This window comes from Bombus flavifrons, chromosome 8 (genome assembly GCF_040668555.2).
Source record: "Bombus flavifrons isolate JBK064 chromosome 8, iyBomFlav1_principal, whole genome shotgun sequence".
Taxonomy (NCBI): domain Eukaryota; kingdom Metazoa; phylum Arthropoda; class Insecta; order Hymenoptera; family Apidae; genus Bombus; species Bombus flavifrons.
In genome coordinates, this window is record NC_138449.1 from 8,652,815 (window position 1) to 8,675,706 (window position 22,892).

The following is a 22,892-nucleotide window of genomic DNA, read 5'->3' on the forward strand; positions in this document are numbered from 1 at the left end:
GACATCCGTAATGGGAGCAATTAATTCCTGGCGATCAACGTTATTACTTTCACGAGCATCTTAGAAAGCCGAGACGTATATTCCAATTTCTATGCGGGTCACATCCAGATCAGCCGGCCTTGCTACTCTCTCTCTCTCCCCCCCCCAACTTCCCGCCCCCCTAACCCCTCGCATACCCTACAAGAAGTTAGCACTTCTTTTATGGACGCCGGAATTGGAACACAGAATTGCGGTAGTTTCGCGGCAAAAGTATCAAAATGGTATGTATGAAATAAAAAGGGATAAAAATTTCTGAAGCTGTTGGTTTCATGCAATACCTCGAACTACGCCGGAACCAGCAGGAGAGAGGAGACAGCAAATCGAGATAAATAAAGACGATTAGAGAACGCTGAGCTTATTTAGTAGGTTTTTGCCTCGTGGCAATGTGTCCACAGAAATTGTCGCCGTATCGCGAACACGACGTCGGAGGAGCTGTGTAAACCACAAAATTAATTCGACTATTTCGTTTACACGTCGATGAGGATGTAAATACATTAAAGTATACAAGTATTATAGGAAGAGAAAAATTTTCCGACGGTGCCTACACACTTTTTCCTTTCGTCGATTTTTTCGTTCCAAATAGGCGATAGAGAGAATGGAATGCTGTTTAGACGAAAAACGAATGGAACGTGGAGGTTCGACGTTATCGGCTTGATAACCGTGTCGAAACATTAACCGGCTCGCAGCTCCCTTCTCTCGAATACAATAATTTGATGGATGGGCATTAAGCGGTTTAAAAGAGCGCAAACCGAACAAGGATACCGACCTCGCGCAACCGTCCTAACGGCGAGAGTGTAACTTTAGCGACGTATATCGTTCACAGATTGACAGGAGCAACGGAGCATACTCGGCGGCACAATGTACCGGTTAAATTTATCTTAGAGTCGCGCTCGAGTGATAGTGCAAAGCCATAAATCTGTAGTATAAAGCGGTACCTGATTTGTTGCCGGTTGTAGTTGTGTGGGTGAGCGTAGCTGCTGCGGTCAGCTTAGGCGGTTCTATCTTCTGCGGCATGCTGTGTGCCGGTATAGGTCCAGGATTCGTCATGGTGGTCATCGTGGTGGGCATCATCAAGGTCGACATGGTCAGCATCTTCGCTAGATTCCGGTTTCGCCGTGGCGAACTATTGTCTTCTCAGCGATTCGTCACGTGATCCAGGAAGGATTACTAAGTCCGCGGCACCCAGCAAATTTTCCACGATGTTATATCGTTCGATCGGGAAAACAATACCGTTGGATAGGTAAGACAGGTAAGACAAGTCGTGTGATCGAAAGCGTACAGGATGTGCGCGTAGATCGTACAAGTGACAGCGATCGCAGCTACCGTGGATCAATCGCTGACGTTAATGTGCCGTGAACGTGGCATTACTCGATCAGTAATATTTTAAACTGACTGTCGGAAGCTGTCGTACGTCGTTTCGACGAGATCAAGAAGTCACTGCATACTACCGTCTGCGATCTATTTATCGCGACGTCGCCAAGATCGCGGTAACTCTTTTCCCTCGCGACATTACTTTACATCGCCGCACGACCCCACTTCGACCTACCGATATCTCTTGACATCTGCTTCGTTCAAGATCTTGTTCGATTTTCTCGAGTTTGCTTCCCTCGAAACTTTCTCGGCGTTTAACTTTTTTCTCTCTATCGGCGATACCGTCACGAGTTTAATCTTCAACTAATCATGAAAATTTCCCCCTCTCTCTCTACGACGTTCCCGCGATTTGTATCGCAATTTCCAGTACAGATCTCTCGATCCACCGTAACGTAAGGAGCGTGTCGTTTTCCAACTAATCACACGTGATCTCGGTCCGCTTCTGATCCTCCGAATCGAACCACCACCGAAACTGCTTCCGCTTCTCGATCTTTTCTCACACCACAAAGTTTCCTTTTCACTCGTTCGTATGGAATATTCGTCTCACTTGCACTTGACCCCGCTCGCGATAAATTACTCCGTCAGTTCGTGTCTATTTTACAGCTGGAGCGTGGACGCACCGTTGTTACGCAGTGGCGTGCGTGAAAACGCACGCGGTGCTGCGTGCGTGGCGCGTCTACACCGTGATGGGAAGGCCGACGCGCGTCGTGCCGACTGTTGTCGTTGACACTCGACTGATCTGCGACGAGGAAACGTCGACGAGTTGCGAACGGCTCGGTATCTCGGCGTGCACGAGAGAACAGAGGTGTTTGTGTCGCAGGGGGAGAGAGACTACGTGTGTGTATGTATGTGCGTGTGTAAGAGGGAGAGAGAGAGAGAGGGTTGACAGGAACGGTAACGACGACGGCTACGTCGACGACGACTAGAACGACGGCGACGACGTTCTCTACGCTCTCCACGCTGCTCGCGTTACGTCACGTCCGGCCGAGCGTAGAGTCGGAACTCGTCTGGCGGGGAGAGCGCGAAGGGACGCCTGCCTTTGCCTGCCTGCCAGCCTGCCAGCCCTGGACGCCCGCCGTCGCGACGCCCAGAGGCGCCGGCGTTCCCGAGCGTCCGCGGAATCGCACGAGTTAAGACGCGAGCCAGCAGTCGCTCGCTCGCCGCCAACCTGAAAGGGTTGCTCGATGCGTCCATGCACCACTGCTCTCGTCCTTTCGAATTATTCACGCTTCCTCCTTTTTTTTCCCCTCTACTTGTCTTCCGCTCGTTTACTTCCCATTTCTTGTTTCCCCTCTTTTTTAACGAATATCGTATATGAAACGTTATTGTTACGAGCGCTTGAATTTTTTCCTGGATTCGTAGTAGTGATGCATTTCTAGATTTTAGCGAGGAATATCGTAATAGAAGCATCGTTGTTTGCGATTTTTCAGCAAACGTAATTAGAATCGATTAGATAAATAGAACTCGGATAGATAAATTAGATAGAATCCATTGAATTAATGTTTAGACTATCAAAGTTTCTGAGGACGGAATGGTAGAGGAGAAATTGTTTTTTTCGTTGTGTTGCAGTTTCTCTCTTCCGTTGTATTTTGCTTTTTTAACTGTACTTTTATCTGCCAGTAATTCGTACCAATTGCATTGAACTTAAGGCAATTTTCTTCAAGCAAAGCAAACCTTCAGTAGCTATATTTTTTAGCAATGGAACTAAGAAATAAACTAGGTTATTCTTCGTATATAACAAATGAATAAATTAATAGAACACGAGGTATCTATGATATTTATATATCGATATCGTTATTATATATGATATTATATCGATAAATAGAGCTACAGCAGGTATAGAAGAATTATATTGAAATTATATACTTCTGTCTTTTCAAAATAAAATGCTAATTAGATTTTGTATTGAAATTTTGTTGTAAAGCCGGATGCGATCAGCTGTGTAATAATCTTTATTTTCTATATTTTACTTGATTACATGCGATTTAAATAAAAGCAACAAATGGAATGTAAGCTTGGATAGCAATCATGTTACTCGAATCACATTGTATCGGTGAATGCCATTCGTTAATCGCAAAATCGTTTTATGTAAATTGGTTATCACGAAAATTGTTATTATTCTAATAAATTGCTAATTAATGTATCAGTAACTTACATTTGTTATTGGTACAGCCAATAAATTATAACCCTAGTAAATTTATCTTATGAGTGTATTACATTGTTATACGTCAAGTTGGTCTTATATTAGATAACGTCAATAGTATAAAATTCATTAATTAATAATACTCTGTTTACTGACTTCGATCAAGTTTTTCAATTATCGAAAATGTTTGATATGGTACATTTCGAAACATATTAGAGGTGCTTATATAAAGCATTATTTTCTTCCATACGAATATTAAATTTAATCCAAATTTTTCAGTCGATTATTGTACGTGCCTCTTATTTTGATTCTTTCGAAACGGTCAAGATTGCGTGTAAATTTTCAATTTGGACGATAAATATAATGTAAGTACCGCATATAGTACTTTATCGATTTCCCTGTTTGCTTTCTAGTATTGATTCAATACCAAGTACAGTTTTCTTCTTCAGTTAAACTCGTAATACATTATTGAATATATCACACATATTTATACGGATAGAAATTACTTGTACTTAGTGTATTAATCGTTTTACATGATATCGAAAAGGAAATCAGTTGGTGTAATAAGTAAATGATGTTAAGAAAAATGGTTGAAAATTTGCAAGCGATCGAAAGATGATATCGATAGACATTTTTAACGTTTGGGTGTTATTTTAATAAATTCTTCATATCTATACAAACGAAAGCTGTCAAGTTTGACTGGTGTTCGACGCGTTTGTATACGAAAGTTTCGACCTACGAGACGCGTTGTAACTGTTAGGGATTTGAAGTGGCCGTCCGGCTATGACTCGGACAGCACATTTGTCGTCTTTTGAAAAAGTTCGAACTTCCTACCTGCCAAGTTGGAAATTTTACGATGCGGATCATTAAGAGGCTAATAAATCCGATAGGTCAGGTCAAAAGTAAACATCTGAGCAACAATCAGCAACACCTGAGGATACACATCTACGAGAGTACACAATTGCAAGATTTGAAATAACAGATTCCCATCCCATAAAAACCAGGTAAGAAGGAAAACCCGGGGACAGAAAGTTAGTATACAAGGATTAGGCGAAGCTTCTTGAGACAGTTCTGCAAGTCTTCATTAGAGCGTCATACTCTTCCTGTTACTCAAAACTGCAATTAAATTAATTAAACATAATATTATTCTGCATCTTAACTTGCTACTGATTCTCTTTGTGCATACTAAAAAATGCAAATAATTAAACTAAACATACTACTACTTCGCATCTTTAATTTATTTCCACCTTGAGCGTTAATCTCGTTCAAGGTTTGCGATATTAACCGATCAATTGCATCTGACTGATCGCCAATTAGTTGAGAATTCGTAACAGTGACTTCGAAGGAAGCGTGTTCGCTTAGTGCCATCTGCTATGCAAACACTTCACATTATGTTCTGGAAATATTCACTTCTTCTGAAGTCTACAGATGTTTGAACTTTCGGCGATTGACAGCCCTATTTCCATGTCTGGAAGAATAGTTATAGACTACTGCTCTGAAGTGGTTTGCGAAGCCCATTGATAAAAGAAAACGAGCTACTGATAATTTATTTGATTTTTCAATAAAAGATTCCGGTATTTATAGAAACGTAGCATTTTGCCAATACTACATTCATTATGTTTTCTTAAAAACAAATATAAAACAAGAATTGTAGACATTAACAATACATATATAAGTATTAGCAAATACTGTGTTTATACAGTTATTTTAAAGTTATTATAAAGTTATTTTAAAAGTGAAATGAAAGTAATTTTTTCTTCATTTCATTCTAATCTTTTTTTTGGTACAATAATTTAAAACAAACTCTTACAAAAAATGTGTAGAAGCAAATGCAGTGTAGGTCTATAGCATTATTTGAATTTAATGAAAGAAAGAAATTTAATTTAATTTTTTATTTTTAATTTCAATAGGATCTTTTGTAATCAGCCATCTTAGTTTCAATAAGCGGAAATTGTAAATCTTAATTAATTTTTACGTCCTTACGTCCTTACGTTACTTAAATAATTAATTTAACGTCCAGGATTTTCATAATTCTCCGAGTTCTTTTTCTAGGACGAAAATGCATTTAGGGATCTTTTTCTCGAAAGCAATTATGGACCGAGTGTCTTGTAAATTATACAACATACAATCTAAAAAGTTTGCTACGTATGTAATACAACCGCCGAAGGTGAACCGTGGCGCAAGCTTAAGTATAAACGCTATGGCATGATTTCGCAGATCTGTAGCGAAATCTGCTGCTGAATCCTCGAACAATCTGCCCGTAAGGAGTATACGCGTTCGCAGTGTTTGTAGCTGTTTGCCTTTGTGTGGAAAGTATCTTATCGTTGAATCTTCAATATTCTTCAGGAATTTTCGACCGAAGGTACTGTTACCAGAATAAATTTACTTTCAAAGGGAGTTCCCTACTCTCGAAGCAAATGGTTTTACTTACAATCGTATGCCAAGAAGCTACGTCGGATTCTTCCGCGTTTATTTAAAGCAATGGTATGCATGTCTAAACGAAAGTATGTGTGCATGAAATAAATGAAATAAGTTTCAGAAGATACACTTATAAAAATTTTTTATACTTTTCATTTTCGTTTAGAGAAATTCACTTATTCCCTCGACATTTCATTTTTTGCTTTATAGTTGTTCAACGTTGCCCATTATGATTAAATCAATACTCGTATTTTTATTCCCTTCTGCAATTAAAATATGTAAATCGTTTATGCTGTATATGGATAATTTTATTTTTCATTTTATCGTATTTTATATTGTGATTTAAGGAATAAAATTGCTATATTTGGGAATGGATTGCTTATTTCAGTATTTAAATGATAAAAATTTTATTTCTACAAGATATCCATTATTTTAGGTATTCCAAAAGAATGTATTTCTTTCACCAATCAATACATATTTATTTTTATTTTTGAAATGTATTTCATGCAGAAACGATTAATTAACGAAGGTACTCCGTGAAAAAGGATTTAATGAATATATTAGCAACGTATTTATTTCGCAATTATTCTGCGAATTTAATATATAGATGCTATGCAAATGTGCAAGAGGAGTAATTTTTCAATTTATTGGAAACTTTATCGTATTTTGTTATTCTCACTTAACGAACATTTGGACAAATAAAACGTTTGCTTTTAACTTGTCCGACAGATATATAGATTTTCCCCTGTACGTGTATCATTGGCCATTGAATGCTACACGAGGGATAAAGTTTGGATAAACTTTGGAAGTACGTTATATTAAAATCAGTTATTTTATTGTCTTTTACTTGTCATATAAACATTCCTCGAGTAATTAGAGTTCATATCCTGCAATTCATGACTAATGTTATTATCTTCTATTAACGACCTCGACTGATTAATAAATGGGTATGGCAAACAATTATGGAAAGTATATTTTAAACTTTATAGTTGAAATTCTCAATAATATATATATTTATGTATGAATATCTTCATATCCTAATATGTAACATTTATTATATAAGTAGAAATTTCTGATATCCCTTTCAAATATATTAATTAATACCTTAAAACACAATTATATTCAAATATTTATAACACAATTATATCAAATATTTCAGTCAAGTATAACGTTAAGGAGGATATTTGTACGTACTACTGATAATTTAAACAAACTCAAATGTAAGCATAAAGATATACGTATCCAAAAATATAGTAATAATGTAGAAATATACTAAATTAATAATACTATAAAAATGTAATGATTGGCTTTTTATTACGCAGATCGTACTAGAATATAATATTTCCTAGAACTCGATATTTTTTCGCCACAGATTGTAATAGAGAAATTTGCACTTCTAACGTCAATTTTATTTTAGTCAAAGCGCTGTGTGCATTACTCAGAAATAAAACTTAAAATTGAAATGATAATCAAAACGTATCTGTACAACTCGTGTGATATTTTCCATTTGTTTACAATACTTTATCTTTGTGCTTGTATGTAATTCTTTATCTGGATCGCCAGACAATCACCTAACATTACATGTTCGTTACCTAACGTTACGTGTTATTGTTAGTGAAAGAGATCGCAACGTCTGACCCAATAACGTCTGTATCTACTTACCCATTAAGTGGCGCCGCTCGCTGGTGCTGGATCGAACTAGAGTGATTGCAATGCTACTCTTGGTTCGAATACTGAAAGGATTTCACCTCTGTTTTCGGTAACATTGATGCACGGCAAGGAAAGAAGCTACGGAATATGTTTCCTCAGAAATCATAATTGAAAGTATCAAAGTGATATGTTGGTTACGAGTGAAAAGAATCGTATTAAACGATTATTGAACGTAGTAATTATTCTCCCCTGTTTAACGTAAAAATTGTACGAAATACGACAAACACGAGTAAATTAATTATATAACCAAGTGTTGACGATTAAAATTAAATATGTAAAATTCGAAACTTTCAACAAAACGTTCAGATTTCACATTTTCAAAATTGAAATGCTAAAATGAAAATTGCAATCACATTTACTTAGAAATTCCACGGATATTTTAACTCTCTTTTGATACAGTAACTATATTATCTCTGTACTGCCTTGGAAAAGCAATTTGAAACGAGTGAAAAAGAATATTTAATGGCAATTAAAAATTCACTGTTGGAGAGCTCGATGTTACTAATCGTAACAACCATATTCACGATATTTAAATGTGGACAGTGCAAATAAAGGAGCTTTTATTAAGCACGAAACAGTTTAAAATTTTCTGAAAACCGCGAGGATTGTTAATAGAATTCTAGAAAGTAGACCGAGGTGCCGGGAACACGGTTGCGATCATAACGTTCGTTAATGATAATTGTAATTATTATTTATTACGGATGCAACCGCTTGTGGAATTTTTTTAAGCATAATTTCAAGCGATTTATTTAAGGCGTGTTTCTATCGCGTTAAGTAGAGTAGAATACGTGACACAGAATGGTCTTTTGTAACACGCAAGTTTATTCTCAGCTTCGTTGCAACGAATCCGCGTATAATTAATCGTCGAAATTTTACTGCATGCCTCACGCCACTTTTTTTTTTCTTTTTCATCCTACGCGAATAAAATCCGTACAACGTTTCCGGAAAGAACCACCGCGTTACACGTGATCCGGCTAACGAAAATATTTCTAGCTATCATTACTTAGCGTGATTTACAAAACTACTTGCACGAATGGTAGCGTTGGCGAAGTGGAACGGGAACCGGCAGGCGGCTTGAATGTACGATTTGTTTAAAAAATAGATCACAAGCATCGACATCGAAAGGGCTTTGCGTGTACGCGACTCAGCTCCCAGTTTTTAAAACAGGAAACGCTTTCGATGTGAAGTCCGAGAATCCGAATATCGATGTACGTTTTACATTATTGAAAATACACGTTTCGTGACAAGCTAGGATTTTCAAAGTTTCGAGAAGATATATCGAATTTACCTTTTCGGGGACCAGCGTGTAGCGCAAAACTTTTTTACTACTCTTGTCACAGCGCTTGTAGAATTTTTGAAGAATGAAACAAATGTGAAATATAAAAGAAGATGAAATACGAGCGTTGAAGATTGCTCCCTGTTACGTAGATTCGTATTTAATGAAATTCTCATATTGTCGTTAATTCTGATATTAAACAATGATTTTATAGGACGAACTTCACTAGGGCTTTAATTTCGTAATGGTAACATTAAACGAAACGTTATTACACGATTAAAATGAAGCTAAATATTTGCAGTGTGATGGTTTAAGCATAAAGGATACTCAATTGGAAGCGCGAAGCAACATTTATTTGCAAATTCATGTACACAACTGGTGTAGGTACTCACATGTCTCTCTTGTAATTTAATAAAATTACGAGTTTCATGGTTTGTAAATTTGTATGCAATATCAATTTTATGCTTCGAAAATTAAATGTTTTCATTAAAAATTTTATACAGATATAATTTCAATACTTTTATTTACAAAACATTTAAGGGAAAATAAAACTTAAATAGTTCGCGCGTTTTTACATTAATCATGAAACCAGAAAGCTTATATTCACACGATGAGAATTCTCAAACGATTAATAATTCCTCCCAAATATTTTGTCCGCTAATCAACTGTATTTTAGTCATTTTCTTAAAACAATAATCGTTGGAATTAACTAATCAAACTCATAGAAATGAGTAGCAGACTCGACGTTCGAATTTGTACGTGAATCTATTCGTCAGCTCGTTGCATTCCAAGGGACCAACCATCCTAAACAAAGAGAACGGTGTATAGAGGAATAATTCCTTAGGAATGTATAAACAGATATCAGAGGAAGGTTAAGTAAAAGCTACCGCAGAAACGTTTACTGCTATCGTCCCGTTGTTATGCGAATCGTGTGCATCGTTATGCATCTTTAATTTAAGTCGAATCATGATGAAATTCCAGAATGTGGCAAGATCACCTTGGTCCCACGCCTTATCCCGATATTCAGAGAATGCGACTAGCGTCCGGAAGCGTCTTAGTGGCTTGCGGAAGAGCTCTGGCTCATGTTCAAACTCATAAATAATTCCGTTTGTGATCGTGGGCGTAGCAGTTGTCGAGTCGATGGAAGGAGGAGACAAACCGAGATGCGGAACGTACACGTGGTGACGCGTAGCCGACCGCCACAGAATCCATGAGCTATTGGCAACGGCCTGCCAGAATACAATCCGCTATTCTTCATGTTCATCGAGACAGGCTTTTTCCTTCGCTTTTTCACCGAGTTTGCTTCTTTCCCTTTATCCTTCGACAAGCAATACATTGCGAAATAACGTGTGTCCGCTGTCACTCAGAAACATATTTTTTCATACTGTTTCCGTACACTCATAGATCGAGCGTATACTATCAGGTAACCAGCAGAGTTTTGTTATTTTCTTTATGACAGAGAAGAAAAAAAAACGTAAAAGTAGAATTTGAAGAGAATCGTTTAATTCGTTAAAATAGTTAGCCCTGTATGCAAATAGCTTGTCGTAATGGGAAATAAGCTGAAGGAAAACTAATCAGGCGTGCACGCGGCTTGAATCAGAAATAATCAAGATTCGAAATTATTTCGTTGTTACTTTCTAACAAAATATTTTATAAAGTCAGTTAAACTCCAACAAATTTTCTAAATTAATACTGCTTGCAGAATTTGTCGAAATCCAATTCTTTAAACGTTAGATGAATATTTCATATTTCAGGCAGACGTGCGGAAATAGCATAAACAAAAAATCCACTGTTAGCATTGATCGAATTAAAGAAAAGTAATTTAAAGGTGCCATTGGCTAACGACCGATAAAATATTTTGCAGATTATTTCAAAAATAAAATGAAATATCGATGTAGGAATTCATAAACATACCGTTTCACGCACAGATAGCATGAATATCGAACGATGACGTACGGCTGCGTAACTTTTTCCCCCCGTTAAATCAGGGTAGCGCGAGTTAACGCGGCATCGTAATTAATTTCCAATTCGTTGAGAATTAAAGCAAGAATCGAATCAAAATCCGAAATCGGTAACGAGTTTACTCGACATTACCATATTTGATCCGCTGCCGTAAAGAAACACATATTTTTGCATGCAGGACGTTCCGTTACAGCTAATTGAATTACACATTCATAGACAGGATGCTGCTATGCAGGAAGCACGAAAATAACAAAAGCGATAGGGCTCCTTTATCAAAGCACAGAAAGTACAAGACACGCGAGCGAAAGGATGAGGAAGGTGGATTAAGAACAGTTACAAGGTAAATAATAAAAGTTTCCTCTGAAGGATACCGATACAGCAGGTTGTACCATTATATTAGATAAGATTCCTCATTATCCAACTAAAATCCCGAACAACAGCGGATGCGGACGCGAGGCTGTGGTAGTAGTAGCGACTATACGCCTCCGCCTCTTCTGTTCTTCCGATTACAATCGCCTCGTGCTCTTCGAATTTTCGTTCCGATATAGAATAATGAAAGTAATACGAAAGAAAGAATGAGAGAAAGAAGGGAAAAGAAGAGGAAAACTCGCCATGAGTACAACTATTACCTGGCAGCAAATTTCAAAACGGGTGGAAAGAAAGCAACCGACACGATTTTTATTTTCTGCATATTAGTTTAAATTGGCTTCGTAAATTGGCTGTTTTACGGGAAATAACCCGGAGATGGGGTTCCGAAAAGAGGTACCGGCTACAAGAGAATCATAGGATTCCGTGCGACGACGAGGATACGGAAAGAGGAATAAGAGGACAGGAAAGAGGAACGAGGAACGGTATACAGATGGAAGTAGATGGAAGGATGGAGGATAAGCCTCGGGCGATTCGCTCGACATTGCTATGTTGCGGTAATTGTAGCTAATTAAGAGCTCGAACTCCCTCCTTACCCGCTCTCCCTCTCACTTACTCACTCACTCTGTCTCTTGTCTCTCTTTTCTCTGTCCTACGGAACACAAGATCCACTCTGCGTCTTCTCCAGAGGGTAGGATGTAACATCTCATCCGCTGCGTCTTTTCATCCGAGTTATCCCTTCCTCGTACCTTACCATCTCAGATGCTACATCAAAGTGATGGTGCGTTAGCACTGTCAGGAGTTAGGGCAGTTTCTAAACAGTCGCTAGAAGCGTTTTCTTTCAACGTGGATTCTAATCTGTTTTTCATTAAACCAACGTTCGTTGCAATTTATTAAACTGGACGATTGGATTTTTCTTCATCTCTTTGTTTTAATGACACACTTTAATATCACTCATTTGCAATTGGTGACTAAGTTAATTGAAAGAAGAATAGCTTTTTAGATATCAAGCCTTTCAGAAATAGATGTCTAATTTTGTAAAAAGTCAAAGATACATCTAATAGCATAATAAGCGTAAAAATACTTATTTAGAAATACAAAATTTAGAAAATATTAATTTGAAGAAAATTGAATACGGGACAGATTAAATGTACTCGATTAAAGTTACTTATATACATATATATTGCGAGTATATTATACATCTCTTCATTTATTGTGTACGAGGATGTATTGCCTGCCTAATTTGAAAAATTTTTAACGAACCTCAGGTCATATTTCGATCGTTAAAAGTATCGATTTCCGTGCTAGATTTTCGTTTTTTTATTCTTCAACTCTCGGTATTTAGTATTTTATAAATTAATAGATTTCGAATTATTATTCACCTGTTTGGTTCTATATTCTTAGTTCCGTATTCGTGAATGAAAGCCACACGACGCATTATGTGTTTCGTTTACAGACGTCAAAGGACGAAGTTCATATCTATAATGATATTATAAATGAACGCGAACAGCGAATCTTCGGCCAATTATACATGTATAGTCGCCAGCTGGTCTGTCCATTAGCGTGCTCCTTTAACGAGTTATCCACCTCGAAGCAGGATATTGTCTCACAAGTTTCACCGTCGTTACCACGCTCGCTTAGGTTTGATCGATGACTCCTCCATCGAGCTGATAGGCGACATCGGCTGCAACCCAGCTTGTACTAGGTATAGGAAGTTCATGCCTCTATCGCGTATACACATATGTCAAGCGCAAGACTAACGGGACAGCATGTCCGCGTGACTATACAAGCCGCAATGATGTATATAAGAATTTATAGCCGGCCATTAAATTACACTTTTCAGTTGCTCAGGGAAAAACGATGAGCTCTTCTTCGAGCAAATTTGATAACTTGTTTACGAGGAACGAAAAAAAGTACGCGATAAAATTTAGCAAGATTTTAGTGAAATAACTTTGAAAACAGAATATTCGAAATTGGAATACCGTTGTTGAAGATGTTTGTGTTACATTTTCGAGTGAAACTTCCTGTTCCGAGAACATTGAGTTTCGCACTTTGTTTTTCGGAAAACGAGTTTTAGTTTTGGCTTTTAATTTTTTTCTTTTTTTTTTCATTTTCTTCCTTCTCTTTTTACAGCCAATTCGATTGGACGAATGTATGTGTGCATCGTGTATTTGGTTTTTTCATCACTCTGTATTTTGTGTAGTTTATAGAGAAAGTCTGGGTCATGGGGAATCACTCGACCAGGTAAACAATTGTACGATCGTTTCACGCATCAGCAATTTGTAAATCCTGGTGTTGAAGATTTGTAAATCGAGGATTTTCGTAAATGCCTGCAGGAAGAATCGGGAATTGCGTGTGCGTGCATGACGCAAATGAAAAAGATTCTCTTTGTTTGTGTATCATTTCCTGAGTAATAAATTTCAATTTGTGCTACGAAAATTCGAATATACGTCATTAACAGCCAGGAAACACACGGTTTTACTTCCATGTGTGCATTCATTTCGGTGACGTTACCTGTGGTAGCGTAAATTTTTTGGTGCGAAAGGAAAAAAAGACGCATATCCTTTGTTGCCGTGCGCCATCCACCTTGAAATGCGGACCGAATTCAAAATAATTAACAGTTGTCTGCACATACCAGTCACATATTTCTTCATTTTAACGTTTCCATTAATTTAATGCAAAATTATAATGGTCTTTTTAGTGACAAATAAAATTACCTACAACAGAAACAGAGGCTTTATATTTTAATGAAATTTTTTTTTTCAAATATACCAATCTTGTACTACTTGAATATTTACAAAAATATTAATCGCCAACAAATGAACGTTAAAACGATCTATTATAACATCCGAATTTATTATTTATCGTTAGTATAAAAATATCTTCTCACCGGTCCTGTTAAAATCTATTTAGATGTTCCTAAAGCCTATAGATAGAAATATGCATTTTTAAATAATTTGCCAGTAACACGTGAACCTTATTTGTAGCGCCAGTGAAAAATGATTTGTTATTCTTATGAGTTTCATAAATGCTTTACTATTACTGTGTTACATCGTACGTGATATTAGATCTAAGTAACTTTTGTCACTCGAAGTTTTGCCCTGTCTAGCGGAACGATATCTAGAATTATAAATACTCATCAAAAGTTTAGGAAACAAGAAAATTTACAGCCAAAAGAAGAGATACAACTGCTCATCTACTAAGTAGCTGTGATAACTTGTGTTACGTGCGTGAGTTTCTGAGTTTCCTACAAAAGATCTGAACAAAAGTTGCAGCATTTAACAATCATAAGTTACATTTTACTTTGCTTACGATTCTCCGTGACTTATTAGGAAAACGGTGTTTAAGTATATAGAAAGTTTGATTTTATTATAAGAAGAAATGTCTTCTAGCTGTCATTTTTAATGATAGATTTTAAATAATTTTTCAAATACCAAATAAGCTGCTACATTTTTAAGTAACTTAAGTAGGGAATTTTGATTTTTGGTTCAGGTTATGTTAAGAATAACAATTATTTCCTAATGTACCACTTGGATTATCTCAGCTTGACTTCATTTTAATATTTAAATTATTCGCACAGCTCTTCTTCTGCTAAAACATTATTAAAATATATGTTGATAAAATATTTATAATGTCTGTAAAATATGAATAATTACATCGTGATAAATATACACGAATGAATTATTAGTATAATACGTTGAATTTACAAAAACACATGGAGATTTCAAAATTACATGGAAATTAGTAGAATCTTTAAAAGATTCGTGCATTTGTTCCCAGTTTTTTCCCAGTTATCGTACGAATATATTAAAATGACATCAATATCAAATAACAGGAACGTTCGTCATATTATAAACAGAATGTCTAACTGTGTTTGTAAGATATCTTGTATTTTCCATCGATAGAAACAACAGAGGTTTTGTTTAGAGAAGTTCAATTTAATGAATCCCTCGAAGGCCTGTCATACAACGTCGAAACTTTCAACGTTGGAATTGAAATATTTGTCTATTGGATAGATTCCATACTGCGTCGAATACATATCGAATTAGAGATTTTTGTTTGTGGTATAACTGAAACTATATACGGCGGCTCATGAAAGTAAAACTTCATTTTAGAAACTTTAATTAAACTCTGCAACATGTAATATAAAATTTTAATTTCCCGTCTTGTTTTGCGTATCACGCATACTATATGTAAATTATTCGTAATTAATGTTGTAGGAAATTATTTATAATGCTACGTGTTGACCAAATAGGTCAGTGGATAGAAGATCACGCAAGATTACAACATCGCTTGGTTAGCAATTCAAATTCACTTCACTCTTCCTATTCTCCTTTTTTCTATTTTCTCCTCTAAAGTTCATATTGCGTAATAACAACCCCTAGACGTTCATCAAGTGATCAATCGTTTTCTGTGCAAGTATTTAGGATCACAGAGGCAGATAGATCCGTGGTGTGTCTTGTTCAGCAGTTCACCTCAATTTGATTTATTACTCAACTTATGCGTAATCGTAAATAGATACAAAAGTCTTCATTGATCGTTTCCGACGATAGCTGTAGAAACGTTTTGTGGGTGATTGTAAATTTTAGATGATCGGACAAAATTTCTTCTCAGAACGTAAATTCTATACGTTCGTTATCAACGTCATATATGTGCTTGACGCAATCTTTTCATTCGTAAAAGTGAAACCAGACTTGAGATATGAAAATTCGAAGACCGTAGCAGAATTAAATATCCTTTTCGCGTTGACGTAATGACAAATAGTAAAAGGGTTAACAATATTCATGAATTTTTCGTGGCTTCCAATTCATTTACGTGTTCTAGCGCTCCAGAAAATCCTTCACCTCTGTTCACGTTCCACCGAGCACCGTTCGCTGATGTATCCGTTTAACGAACGGCCGCGATAACACGATCCACGCGTGTGCAAGAGTTGCCGTGTTTTCCGTGACAACCCCGTGCGAAAACACACGGACACCTGCGTATACACGTACGCTTGTACACGCGTGGCACCTTGGTGGTTTGTGACGTACGGTCCTGCTCGTGCGGTGGACAGCAGCTAATCTACGTGTACGAAACCATTTAATACTGGAAGCGGAAAAGGTGGAGTGGGAACGCGTGTACGCGTGCACGCGAGAACGACGCGAGGCAAGAGCGCGTATACGTAGCAGCGCGGAGTCAGTGGTAGGAAGATAGGAAGCAGTCAATAATTCACGCATTACTCTTGGTTATTATGCTACTGTGGTCTACCGTACTCGTGCGGTCGGCAATTCGGCTTTACGTTTGCTTTACTAACCATTGTGCGGACCGGATAGATATCGGCCCGATCGCGTACACCGTCTCTGATGTACTAATTCGTAACCGCGCGCGAGCCCGCGCTGTGCCCGATAGAACTATCAACTTATTTATGAAACCTCTTCCTCTGCTTTCTTCCGTGGCTCGCTTCTGTATTCGCTCGCAACCTCCGCGGTCCTCCTTGCCTTTTGTTGCATACGGCCTTCTCCGTCTTTCTCTCTCTCTCTCTCTCTCTCTCTCTCCTCTCCGCCCTCCCCCTCCCTCCATCTTTCTCTACTTACCCTGAGTCGCACGTATCGCTTTGAACTCAATCTACAGGCACGGAATGCTCTCTCCGTTAGGAGAGAGAAATAGGGAAAGGGACGAGACGGAGGATCGTTGCGTGTACATCTTCCCGAATTGTTACGCGTATATATCTGCATGATAATGGAGCGCACGGATAGCTCTTGGCTGCGATCACATCTTCGGGCGCCGCGGTAATTTCCAAGCCTGCACGCCGCGCCGCCGAGATGAAACATTAGACTACGAGTTTCGAGCTGGTTGCCGGGATCGCTATCCTGGAACGGCGGCTGGATTACTCTCCAGCGAACCATCTTGATTTCCTCTATGGTTTCTTCGGACTGTCCTCTATGAAGACCGGAGTATTTCGCCATCGTGGTCATGACGTTCGTTTTATAGCCGCATAAATGCGGCCTGATTTAATGTTATTGGTTTATTAGCGTCGCGCCGGATGGTTAATCGGTTAATCAACGACGCGTGACGACAATCAATTCCAGCATGAATCAAATTTCCGACGATATCGTTTGTTTATGCTGTATTAACATTACCCGGGTATATAGTTAAGGATGTTGAATAATTTATTATGAATTCTGTGTTGGGATAATGAAATGCTTGTGGCTTTTGGGAAGCAAATCTTTTCTCAAGTAATCTCGCGTTGTGAGTTTATTATAACAAATTTCAGGTAATCTTGCAGTTTTCAGACGTGCATACCGTTTAGTTTGTTAATCTGGGGAAATAGTGTGTGTAATTACATTCAGCCGGCGCAACGAATTAGACGAAGGTAGGCAAGTCTCTCATGCAAATGTGTGAGGTTATTAAATGGTCGGTTGAAAGGTTTCTGAGCTATAACGGACGTTTCCAGTTAATCCTTGTGGCAGTATTGTAATAGACTTCTAAAAATGAAAATAACAGTTTTAAGTTTTAAGATAATCAATGGAAACTACGTGTACGCATATGTATTTATGAAATACGATGTCTTCCTATATCCCATAATTTTAGATAATTCTTGAACAATGTTACAAAAAGTATTCATTCTTTTTTTTTACGATTTTATCATTCTATTAAAAAATTTTCTATTCCGCTTTTATTGGAACAAATTCCACTTTTCTTTTCGCAGAAAACCGCGTTACTTACGAGATGACTTAGGAGAAGGATGGTGTAATAGATACTGAAATTTTTAACAGTTTCCCCTTTCAAATGTTTCTTCTAGCTATTGTATACACGATAATTTTGAACGAAACAATCAAGCAAAGCATATTCGATGCGTTCTTCTCAAGTTCAAAATTTTATTTTATCGTTGTACCCACACGATGTACATATTTTCGTGCAGTGGATATCAATAGAGTTTCGCGAAGCATTTGCTAGTTCATGGCACGAAATGTAAAAGTTCAGTGAAACAACGTTACGTATGTTAGACTGTGAAACATTTGTTATGGCAATAAAAATTACAATTATGCACGCGTGTATTTCCCAGATTATACGATAACACGTAATGCGGTATTCTCCTAATGAAAAGATTAACGATATAACAAAAGTATGGCAAATATTGATGGAACGCGTTATTTCCATCCCTATCTCATCTGTATCTCAGGATGCAAGACGCGCTTGTTCAACGAAAAATTAAATGTCTAGCCGCTATTATTTACCTGGTAGTGACAGTGAAAGAGGGTAGAGGAGAAACGGAAAATAGGAAAGAAATACCTTGTCCGCATTGAAACCGTAACTTTCGCCTGTTTGTCTTACGCTAATTAACTGAACATGAAATATTTTCCGAGGACGCCTGGGGACTTTCAGGTCGGAAAAGAGAAAAGGAGGAGAATGTCAGGCGGGATACTATAACCGGATATTTCTATCCCGAGTTTTTTTTTTTCTTACCTCTGACAGATCGTTAAACGTAATACAAAACTCTACGTAATTTGCCTGTGAAGGATATTTCGATGAAAGATGCGTATAGTTTATGCAAACGATAAATACGAAATTAATTAAATTCACTTGCTATTTAATTCATGTCAAATTTTAATTTTGATTATTTAAAACAGATCGAATAAGATTATCATTGGCATCCTGTACTGTAAGTTAATAGGCTTCTGCTTATGTTGCTTATGTTTGTTATAAATCCAACATAACGCAAAATATTTTGTTTTTACGCGAAGTGCGTGTAGAACGTACGTATAAACGGTGCGTGCTCTGTGAAATAATTAGCACATTTCCAATGTATTTTAAGTTGGCTAAACGAGCTACAACATTTTTAAGCGCAATTTATGTTTTCACTCAGCCCGGAATGACAATTTCCTCCGCTTCCTTGCAAATATTTATAAAACAATTTCATTTCTATTACGGATTTTGTAAAGCTTAATTTCATATCGAGGATGAAAGCAGAGCGCCGCGTTACTCAAAACAATTGAAAGAAACTGCGGATAAGGTATAGCGGGAACATTTATTTCCTCTCACAACGTCGAATGTTTTATCGTTCTGAATCGTTTGAATTTCCGATAGTGTATCGATTTAGCTAGTAGCATAAAAATAGTCGCCAAGATAACCCTATTTTTAAATCGTTACGAAATTGATTAAAAACGACAACGGCGAAGACCAAGATGAGAGAATATCTCGCTACATTCATTCTATTTAAAAAAGTGATAACACAACGACGACCTGGTAAGAATTGATTCTACAGGATAAATAGAAGCAAGTTCTTCCTCCTCATCGTCTACCGGCGTTGCGTTCCTTTTAACGGCAGGAGGTTGGAAAAACGTCGAGGGAACCCGTTTGAAAAGTACGTACGTAACGGGAATTCATTTTCTCTTAAAACGTTGGCGAGTCTCTTTCATCATAAATGTTATTAATCGCCGGAGGGCCTTTCGTCCCGGGGATGTTCAACATTTAAGTGTCGAAGTTTTTCTACTTTCTTTGTGAGCTTTCCGTACCACCGGCTCCTCTTCGCTGACCCTCGCTCGCGAATGCTCGGTCTGACATCACCGGCACACGCTTTGCCGTGCAAAACGCTCGAGTTCTGTTCAAAACGTTTGTCTTAACGAAGTTAGACTCCCGTGTACAGCGAAGTTTTCCGGTTCGTGCCGCACGATTTGCAACGAGAGTTTCGCCGAGTCTCGAAATATATCTCCATACCTGGCCGGTGTGTACAGGCTTCCGCCACCCGGTGTGTACGATGACTGGCCAAATCGTGCAGGAGAATTCTTAAGATTTACTTCACCTCCGCCTCTCCGTCCCGTTCCGATGCTTCTAATTAAGCCGGCTACGCGATAATAACAATTACCCGAGTACGAACTTTGCACGGAAGTTGCGCGATGATTCCTACTACTTTGAGACATATACGAGTATACTGTTGTCCGAAAGTTTTGGCTCACGCGTTATTTTATTATCATACTTCGGAAAACTTATATCTTTCAAATGAGAAGCTCGCTTTTTGAATAGGTATACTACGCTGAACATCATCTCCGGAATAGATATGATGCAGCCACTGGACTAACGAACATTTAATTGGTACGTACAGTTAAATGTCTCTTGCTAAATTATATCCGAAAGATTTTTCGCTGATCTTGGCTCGGTTCAGACCAAGATTTAAAGTTTCGCAACTAGAAACTCACAATACCGAAATAATAAAGAGTCAAAGTGATCGTATTTCAGATTCCAGTGTATCTTTGTATAATATTATGTCACTCGCATTTCCAGATAGATATATATTTACAAGTTCAGCTATCACGATCATCAAAATGTGAGATTCCAGATTTTCTTAAATCGCTAAATTTTGGAAAAATGGTTAACGTAGAAGCATGATCATTCCAATCCGATCGGATTATTACGATTATTCCAGGAATACTAGCATCGAAGAACGACGTTAATGCGAATGCCTTTTACAACAAAGTCCCAGTTGGAGCGATGTAGCAAATAGTTATGGCATCTTTAGTCGATAGTGGAGACAATGGTATGGTAGTATGAGTAATACGTTCCCGTCGAACAAAGCTGATGCATGCGCATATAAAATGCGGGGCTTGTTTGTCAAACACCGAACACGTTTCTTATATTCAAGCTTTTTCGATTTACGGTGCCGCGCTATTTTCTATCATCGATGCTAACGTGCTAGAAATTCAATTAACATCACCTCTGTGTTGTTTGCGCACTTAAGAAACGACGACGGAGGAGGCTGAGAATGTCGCCGCTATAATTGTATCGCTAGCCGATCTGCATGAAAAGATAAATGGACAAATGCAACGTACAAATTGAATGGAACTTTAATGTTCATACGAACGTATTTGATCGTGTCCTTTCGTTCTCGTTCGAATTACTTATACGGTTGTGTATGTGTACTTCCCTGATGTTCCTGCATTATATCTGAGTAACGATTCGCAACATTGTTGATATTGTAATTACGTCTCGGCGTAGCTATCACAATATCGACAATGATAGAGTAGTAATTACTTGGTCTCCTCTCTTAACCTGACATCTTCGACGCTATTAACCCCTTAACCTACAACTACGGGCATAGCCCGTAGTACGTACTACACAAGCCGTGCGAATGACTCGAAGGCTGCGCGAGCTTGTTTAAATTCTCGAACGTAAATCGTAGGTTAAGGGGTTAATACTACTATTCTAGTCACTTCAAATCAACTTTTCAAACGCGTATTAAATTAATATAACTCGCAGGCCAAACTTCCTTCACGCAAATATTAAACCTCGAATGATGTTGGTTTTAATTAATTTTCTCCGTTCGGACATAAATGTGGGATGAAACGAGGACATTATCGTTACGAAGAAGTACGGAAGTCGGATAAATGAAACTGAAGGATCCGACGTCGAACGATTTAGGTATTTACGTGCTCGTTCCTTCTGTCTGGAATTGAGCGTATCGTCTCGTGTCGGTATAATCGCCCGTAGAAATCGTACTTTTTCCCTGTGCCTGGTTTTGCTCAGAGATGAAAGAAGGTACCGAGACAAAGCAGAGGAACTGGCAATTTCAAGGTAGCGTTACGCAATTTACTGCCTTTTCTCCCTAGAAAAGTTCCAGCTAAATAAGAGAGCCAAGGTCTTATTAGGAGATGATGGGGGCGATGTTATGCCTTTCCACCATGGCTCTCGGAAACAACACGCTGCCTTAAGTTAACGGAACACAGACGCAGAAGAACACCGGTGGATGGAGGTAGTTTGTCAACTCTGGGGCTTGTTTCTAGCCCCAGTGAACCTAATTAAAGTCGTGCACTTTTCTTTCATTACCGACCCCCGTGTTCCATGCTCCCTTAAATTCAACAGTCACTCCCTTGCTCCAAATTACTATAAATGATCCGTGGGATATCTCTTACCGTTACCGTTGATACGTAGTGGAAATTACTCGGATTGTGTATACGGTTCAACGTGTTCGCTAGTTACGACCGTTGCTTGCGATACCTTGAGTATCCATGGTTAACTAGAATAGTTATAGCACCAGTCTTTCTTCGCGTTCCAGCTATTCTGCTTCGGATTTGTTTCAACAATCGAAAGAATCTTTGCAGGATTCAAACTATCAATCGTTATATTGAAAGTGAATATTTATATTCGGCGATCACACGAGGAAATTGATGAAAACCAGTAACGTAAAACGTATTATTGTCCAAGTTCTATTTTCCGATCGAGACACGAATTTCAACGAGCTAGGCGTAGGAACAAACGCAACCGGGTGAGATGAATCTGCCGAAAACTTTGGGGAGGCTCGATTCTTTTTCCAATTAATATATTTCAACTCCCTGTGGAATTTAATCACAGGAAATCGATGGAAGCATCCGGCTTTTTAGAAGCGACCCTTCAACGTCGATCACTCAATGGTCAGGATGTAGCCGACTGGCGGAAAGGCGTTCCTGGTTACATCGTCCCTCTGGCCCTTTCCCCGGGAGGGCCCTAGGATTGCGTTCGTCCACGTACGACTCAGCGACGTGTCTCCCTTCCCCTCTGATACGTCGGCTCATCCGGAAGTCACTCCGATACGGTTCACTCATCCGTGCGTTCCACAGCGAAGTTTCTAGCTCTCTGGTGAATTAACAACAACGT

The 22,892-nt window shown here is 38.1% G+C and overlaps 1 protein-coding gene and 1 long non-coding RNA gene across 29 annotated transcripts in view; one reads left to right on the forward strand and one right to left on the reverse strand.

Moving 5' to 3' along the window:
• Positions 1-22,892, reverse strand: part of LOC138182723 (nucleolysin TIAR) — a 585,490-nt gene that overhangs the window by 242,752 nt on the left and 319,846 nt on the right. The window contains exon 1 of one of the 8 annotated variants that reach the window (XM_069118847.1): positions 975-3,023. The exons of the other annotated variants lie outside the window; for them this stretch is intronic. Within the exon in view, the coding sequence (XP_068974948.1) occupies positions 975-1,131 (157 nt within the window). The 5' untranslated portion in view covers positions 1,132-3,023. Of the gene's footprint in view, positions 1-974; positions 3,024-22,892 lie in introns of those variants that run through there. 8 annotated transcript variants of the gene reach the window in all.
• LOC138182727 (uncharacterized) overlaps positions 1-22,892 on the forward strand; it is a 482,518-nt gene that overhangs the window by 20,776 nt on the left and 438,850 nt on the right. The gene's annotated exons all lie outside the window — the stretch shown is intronic.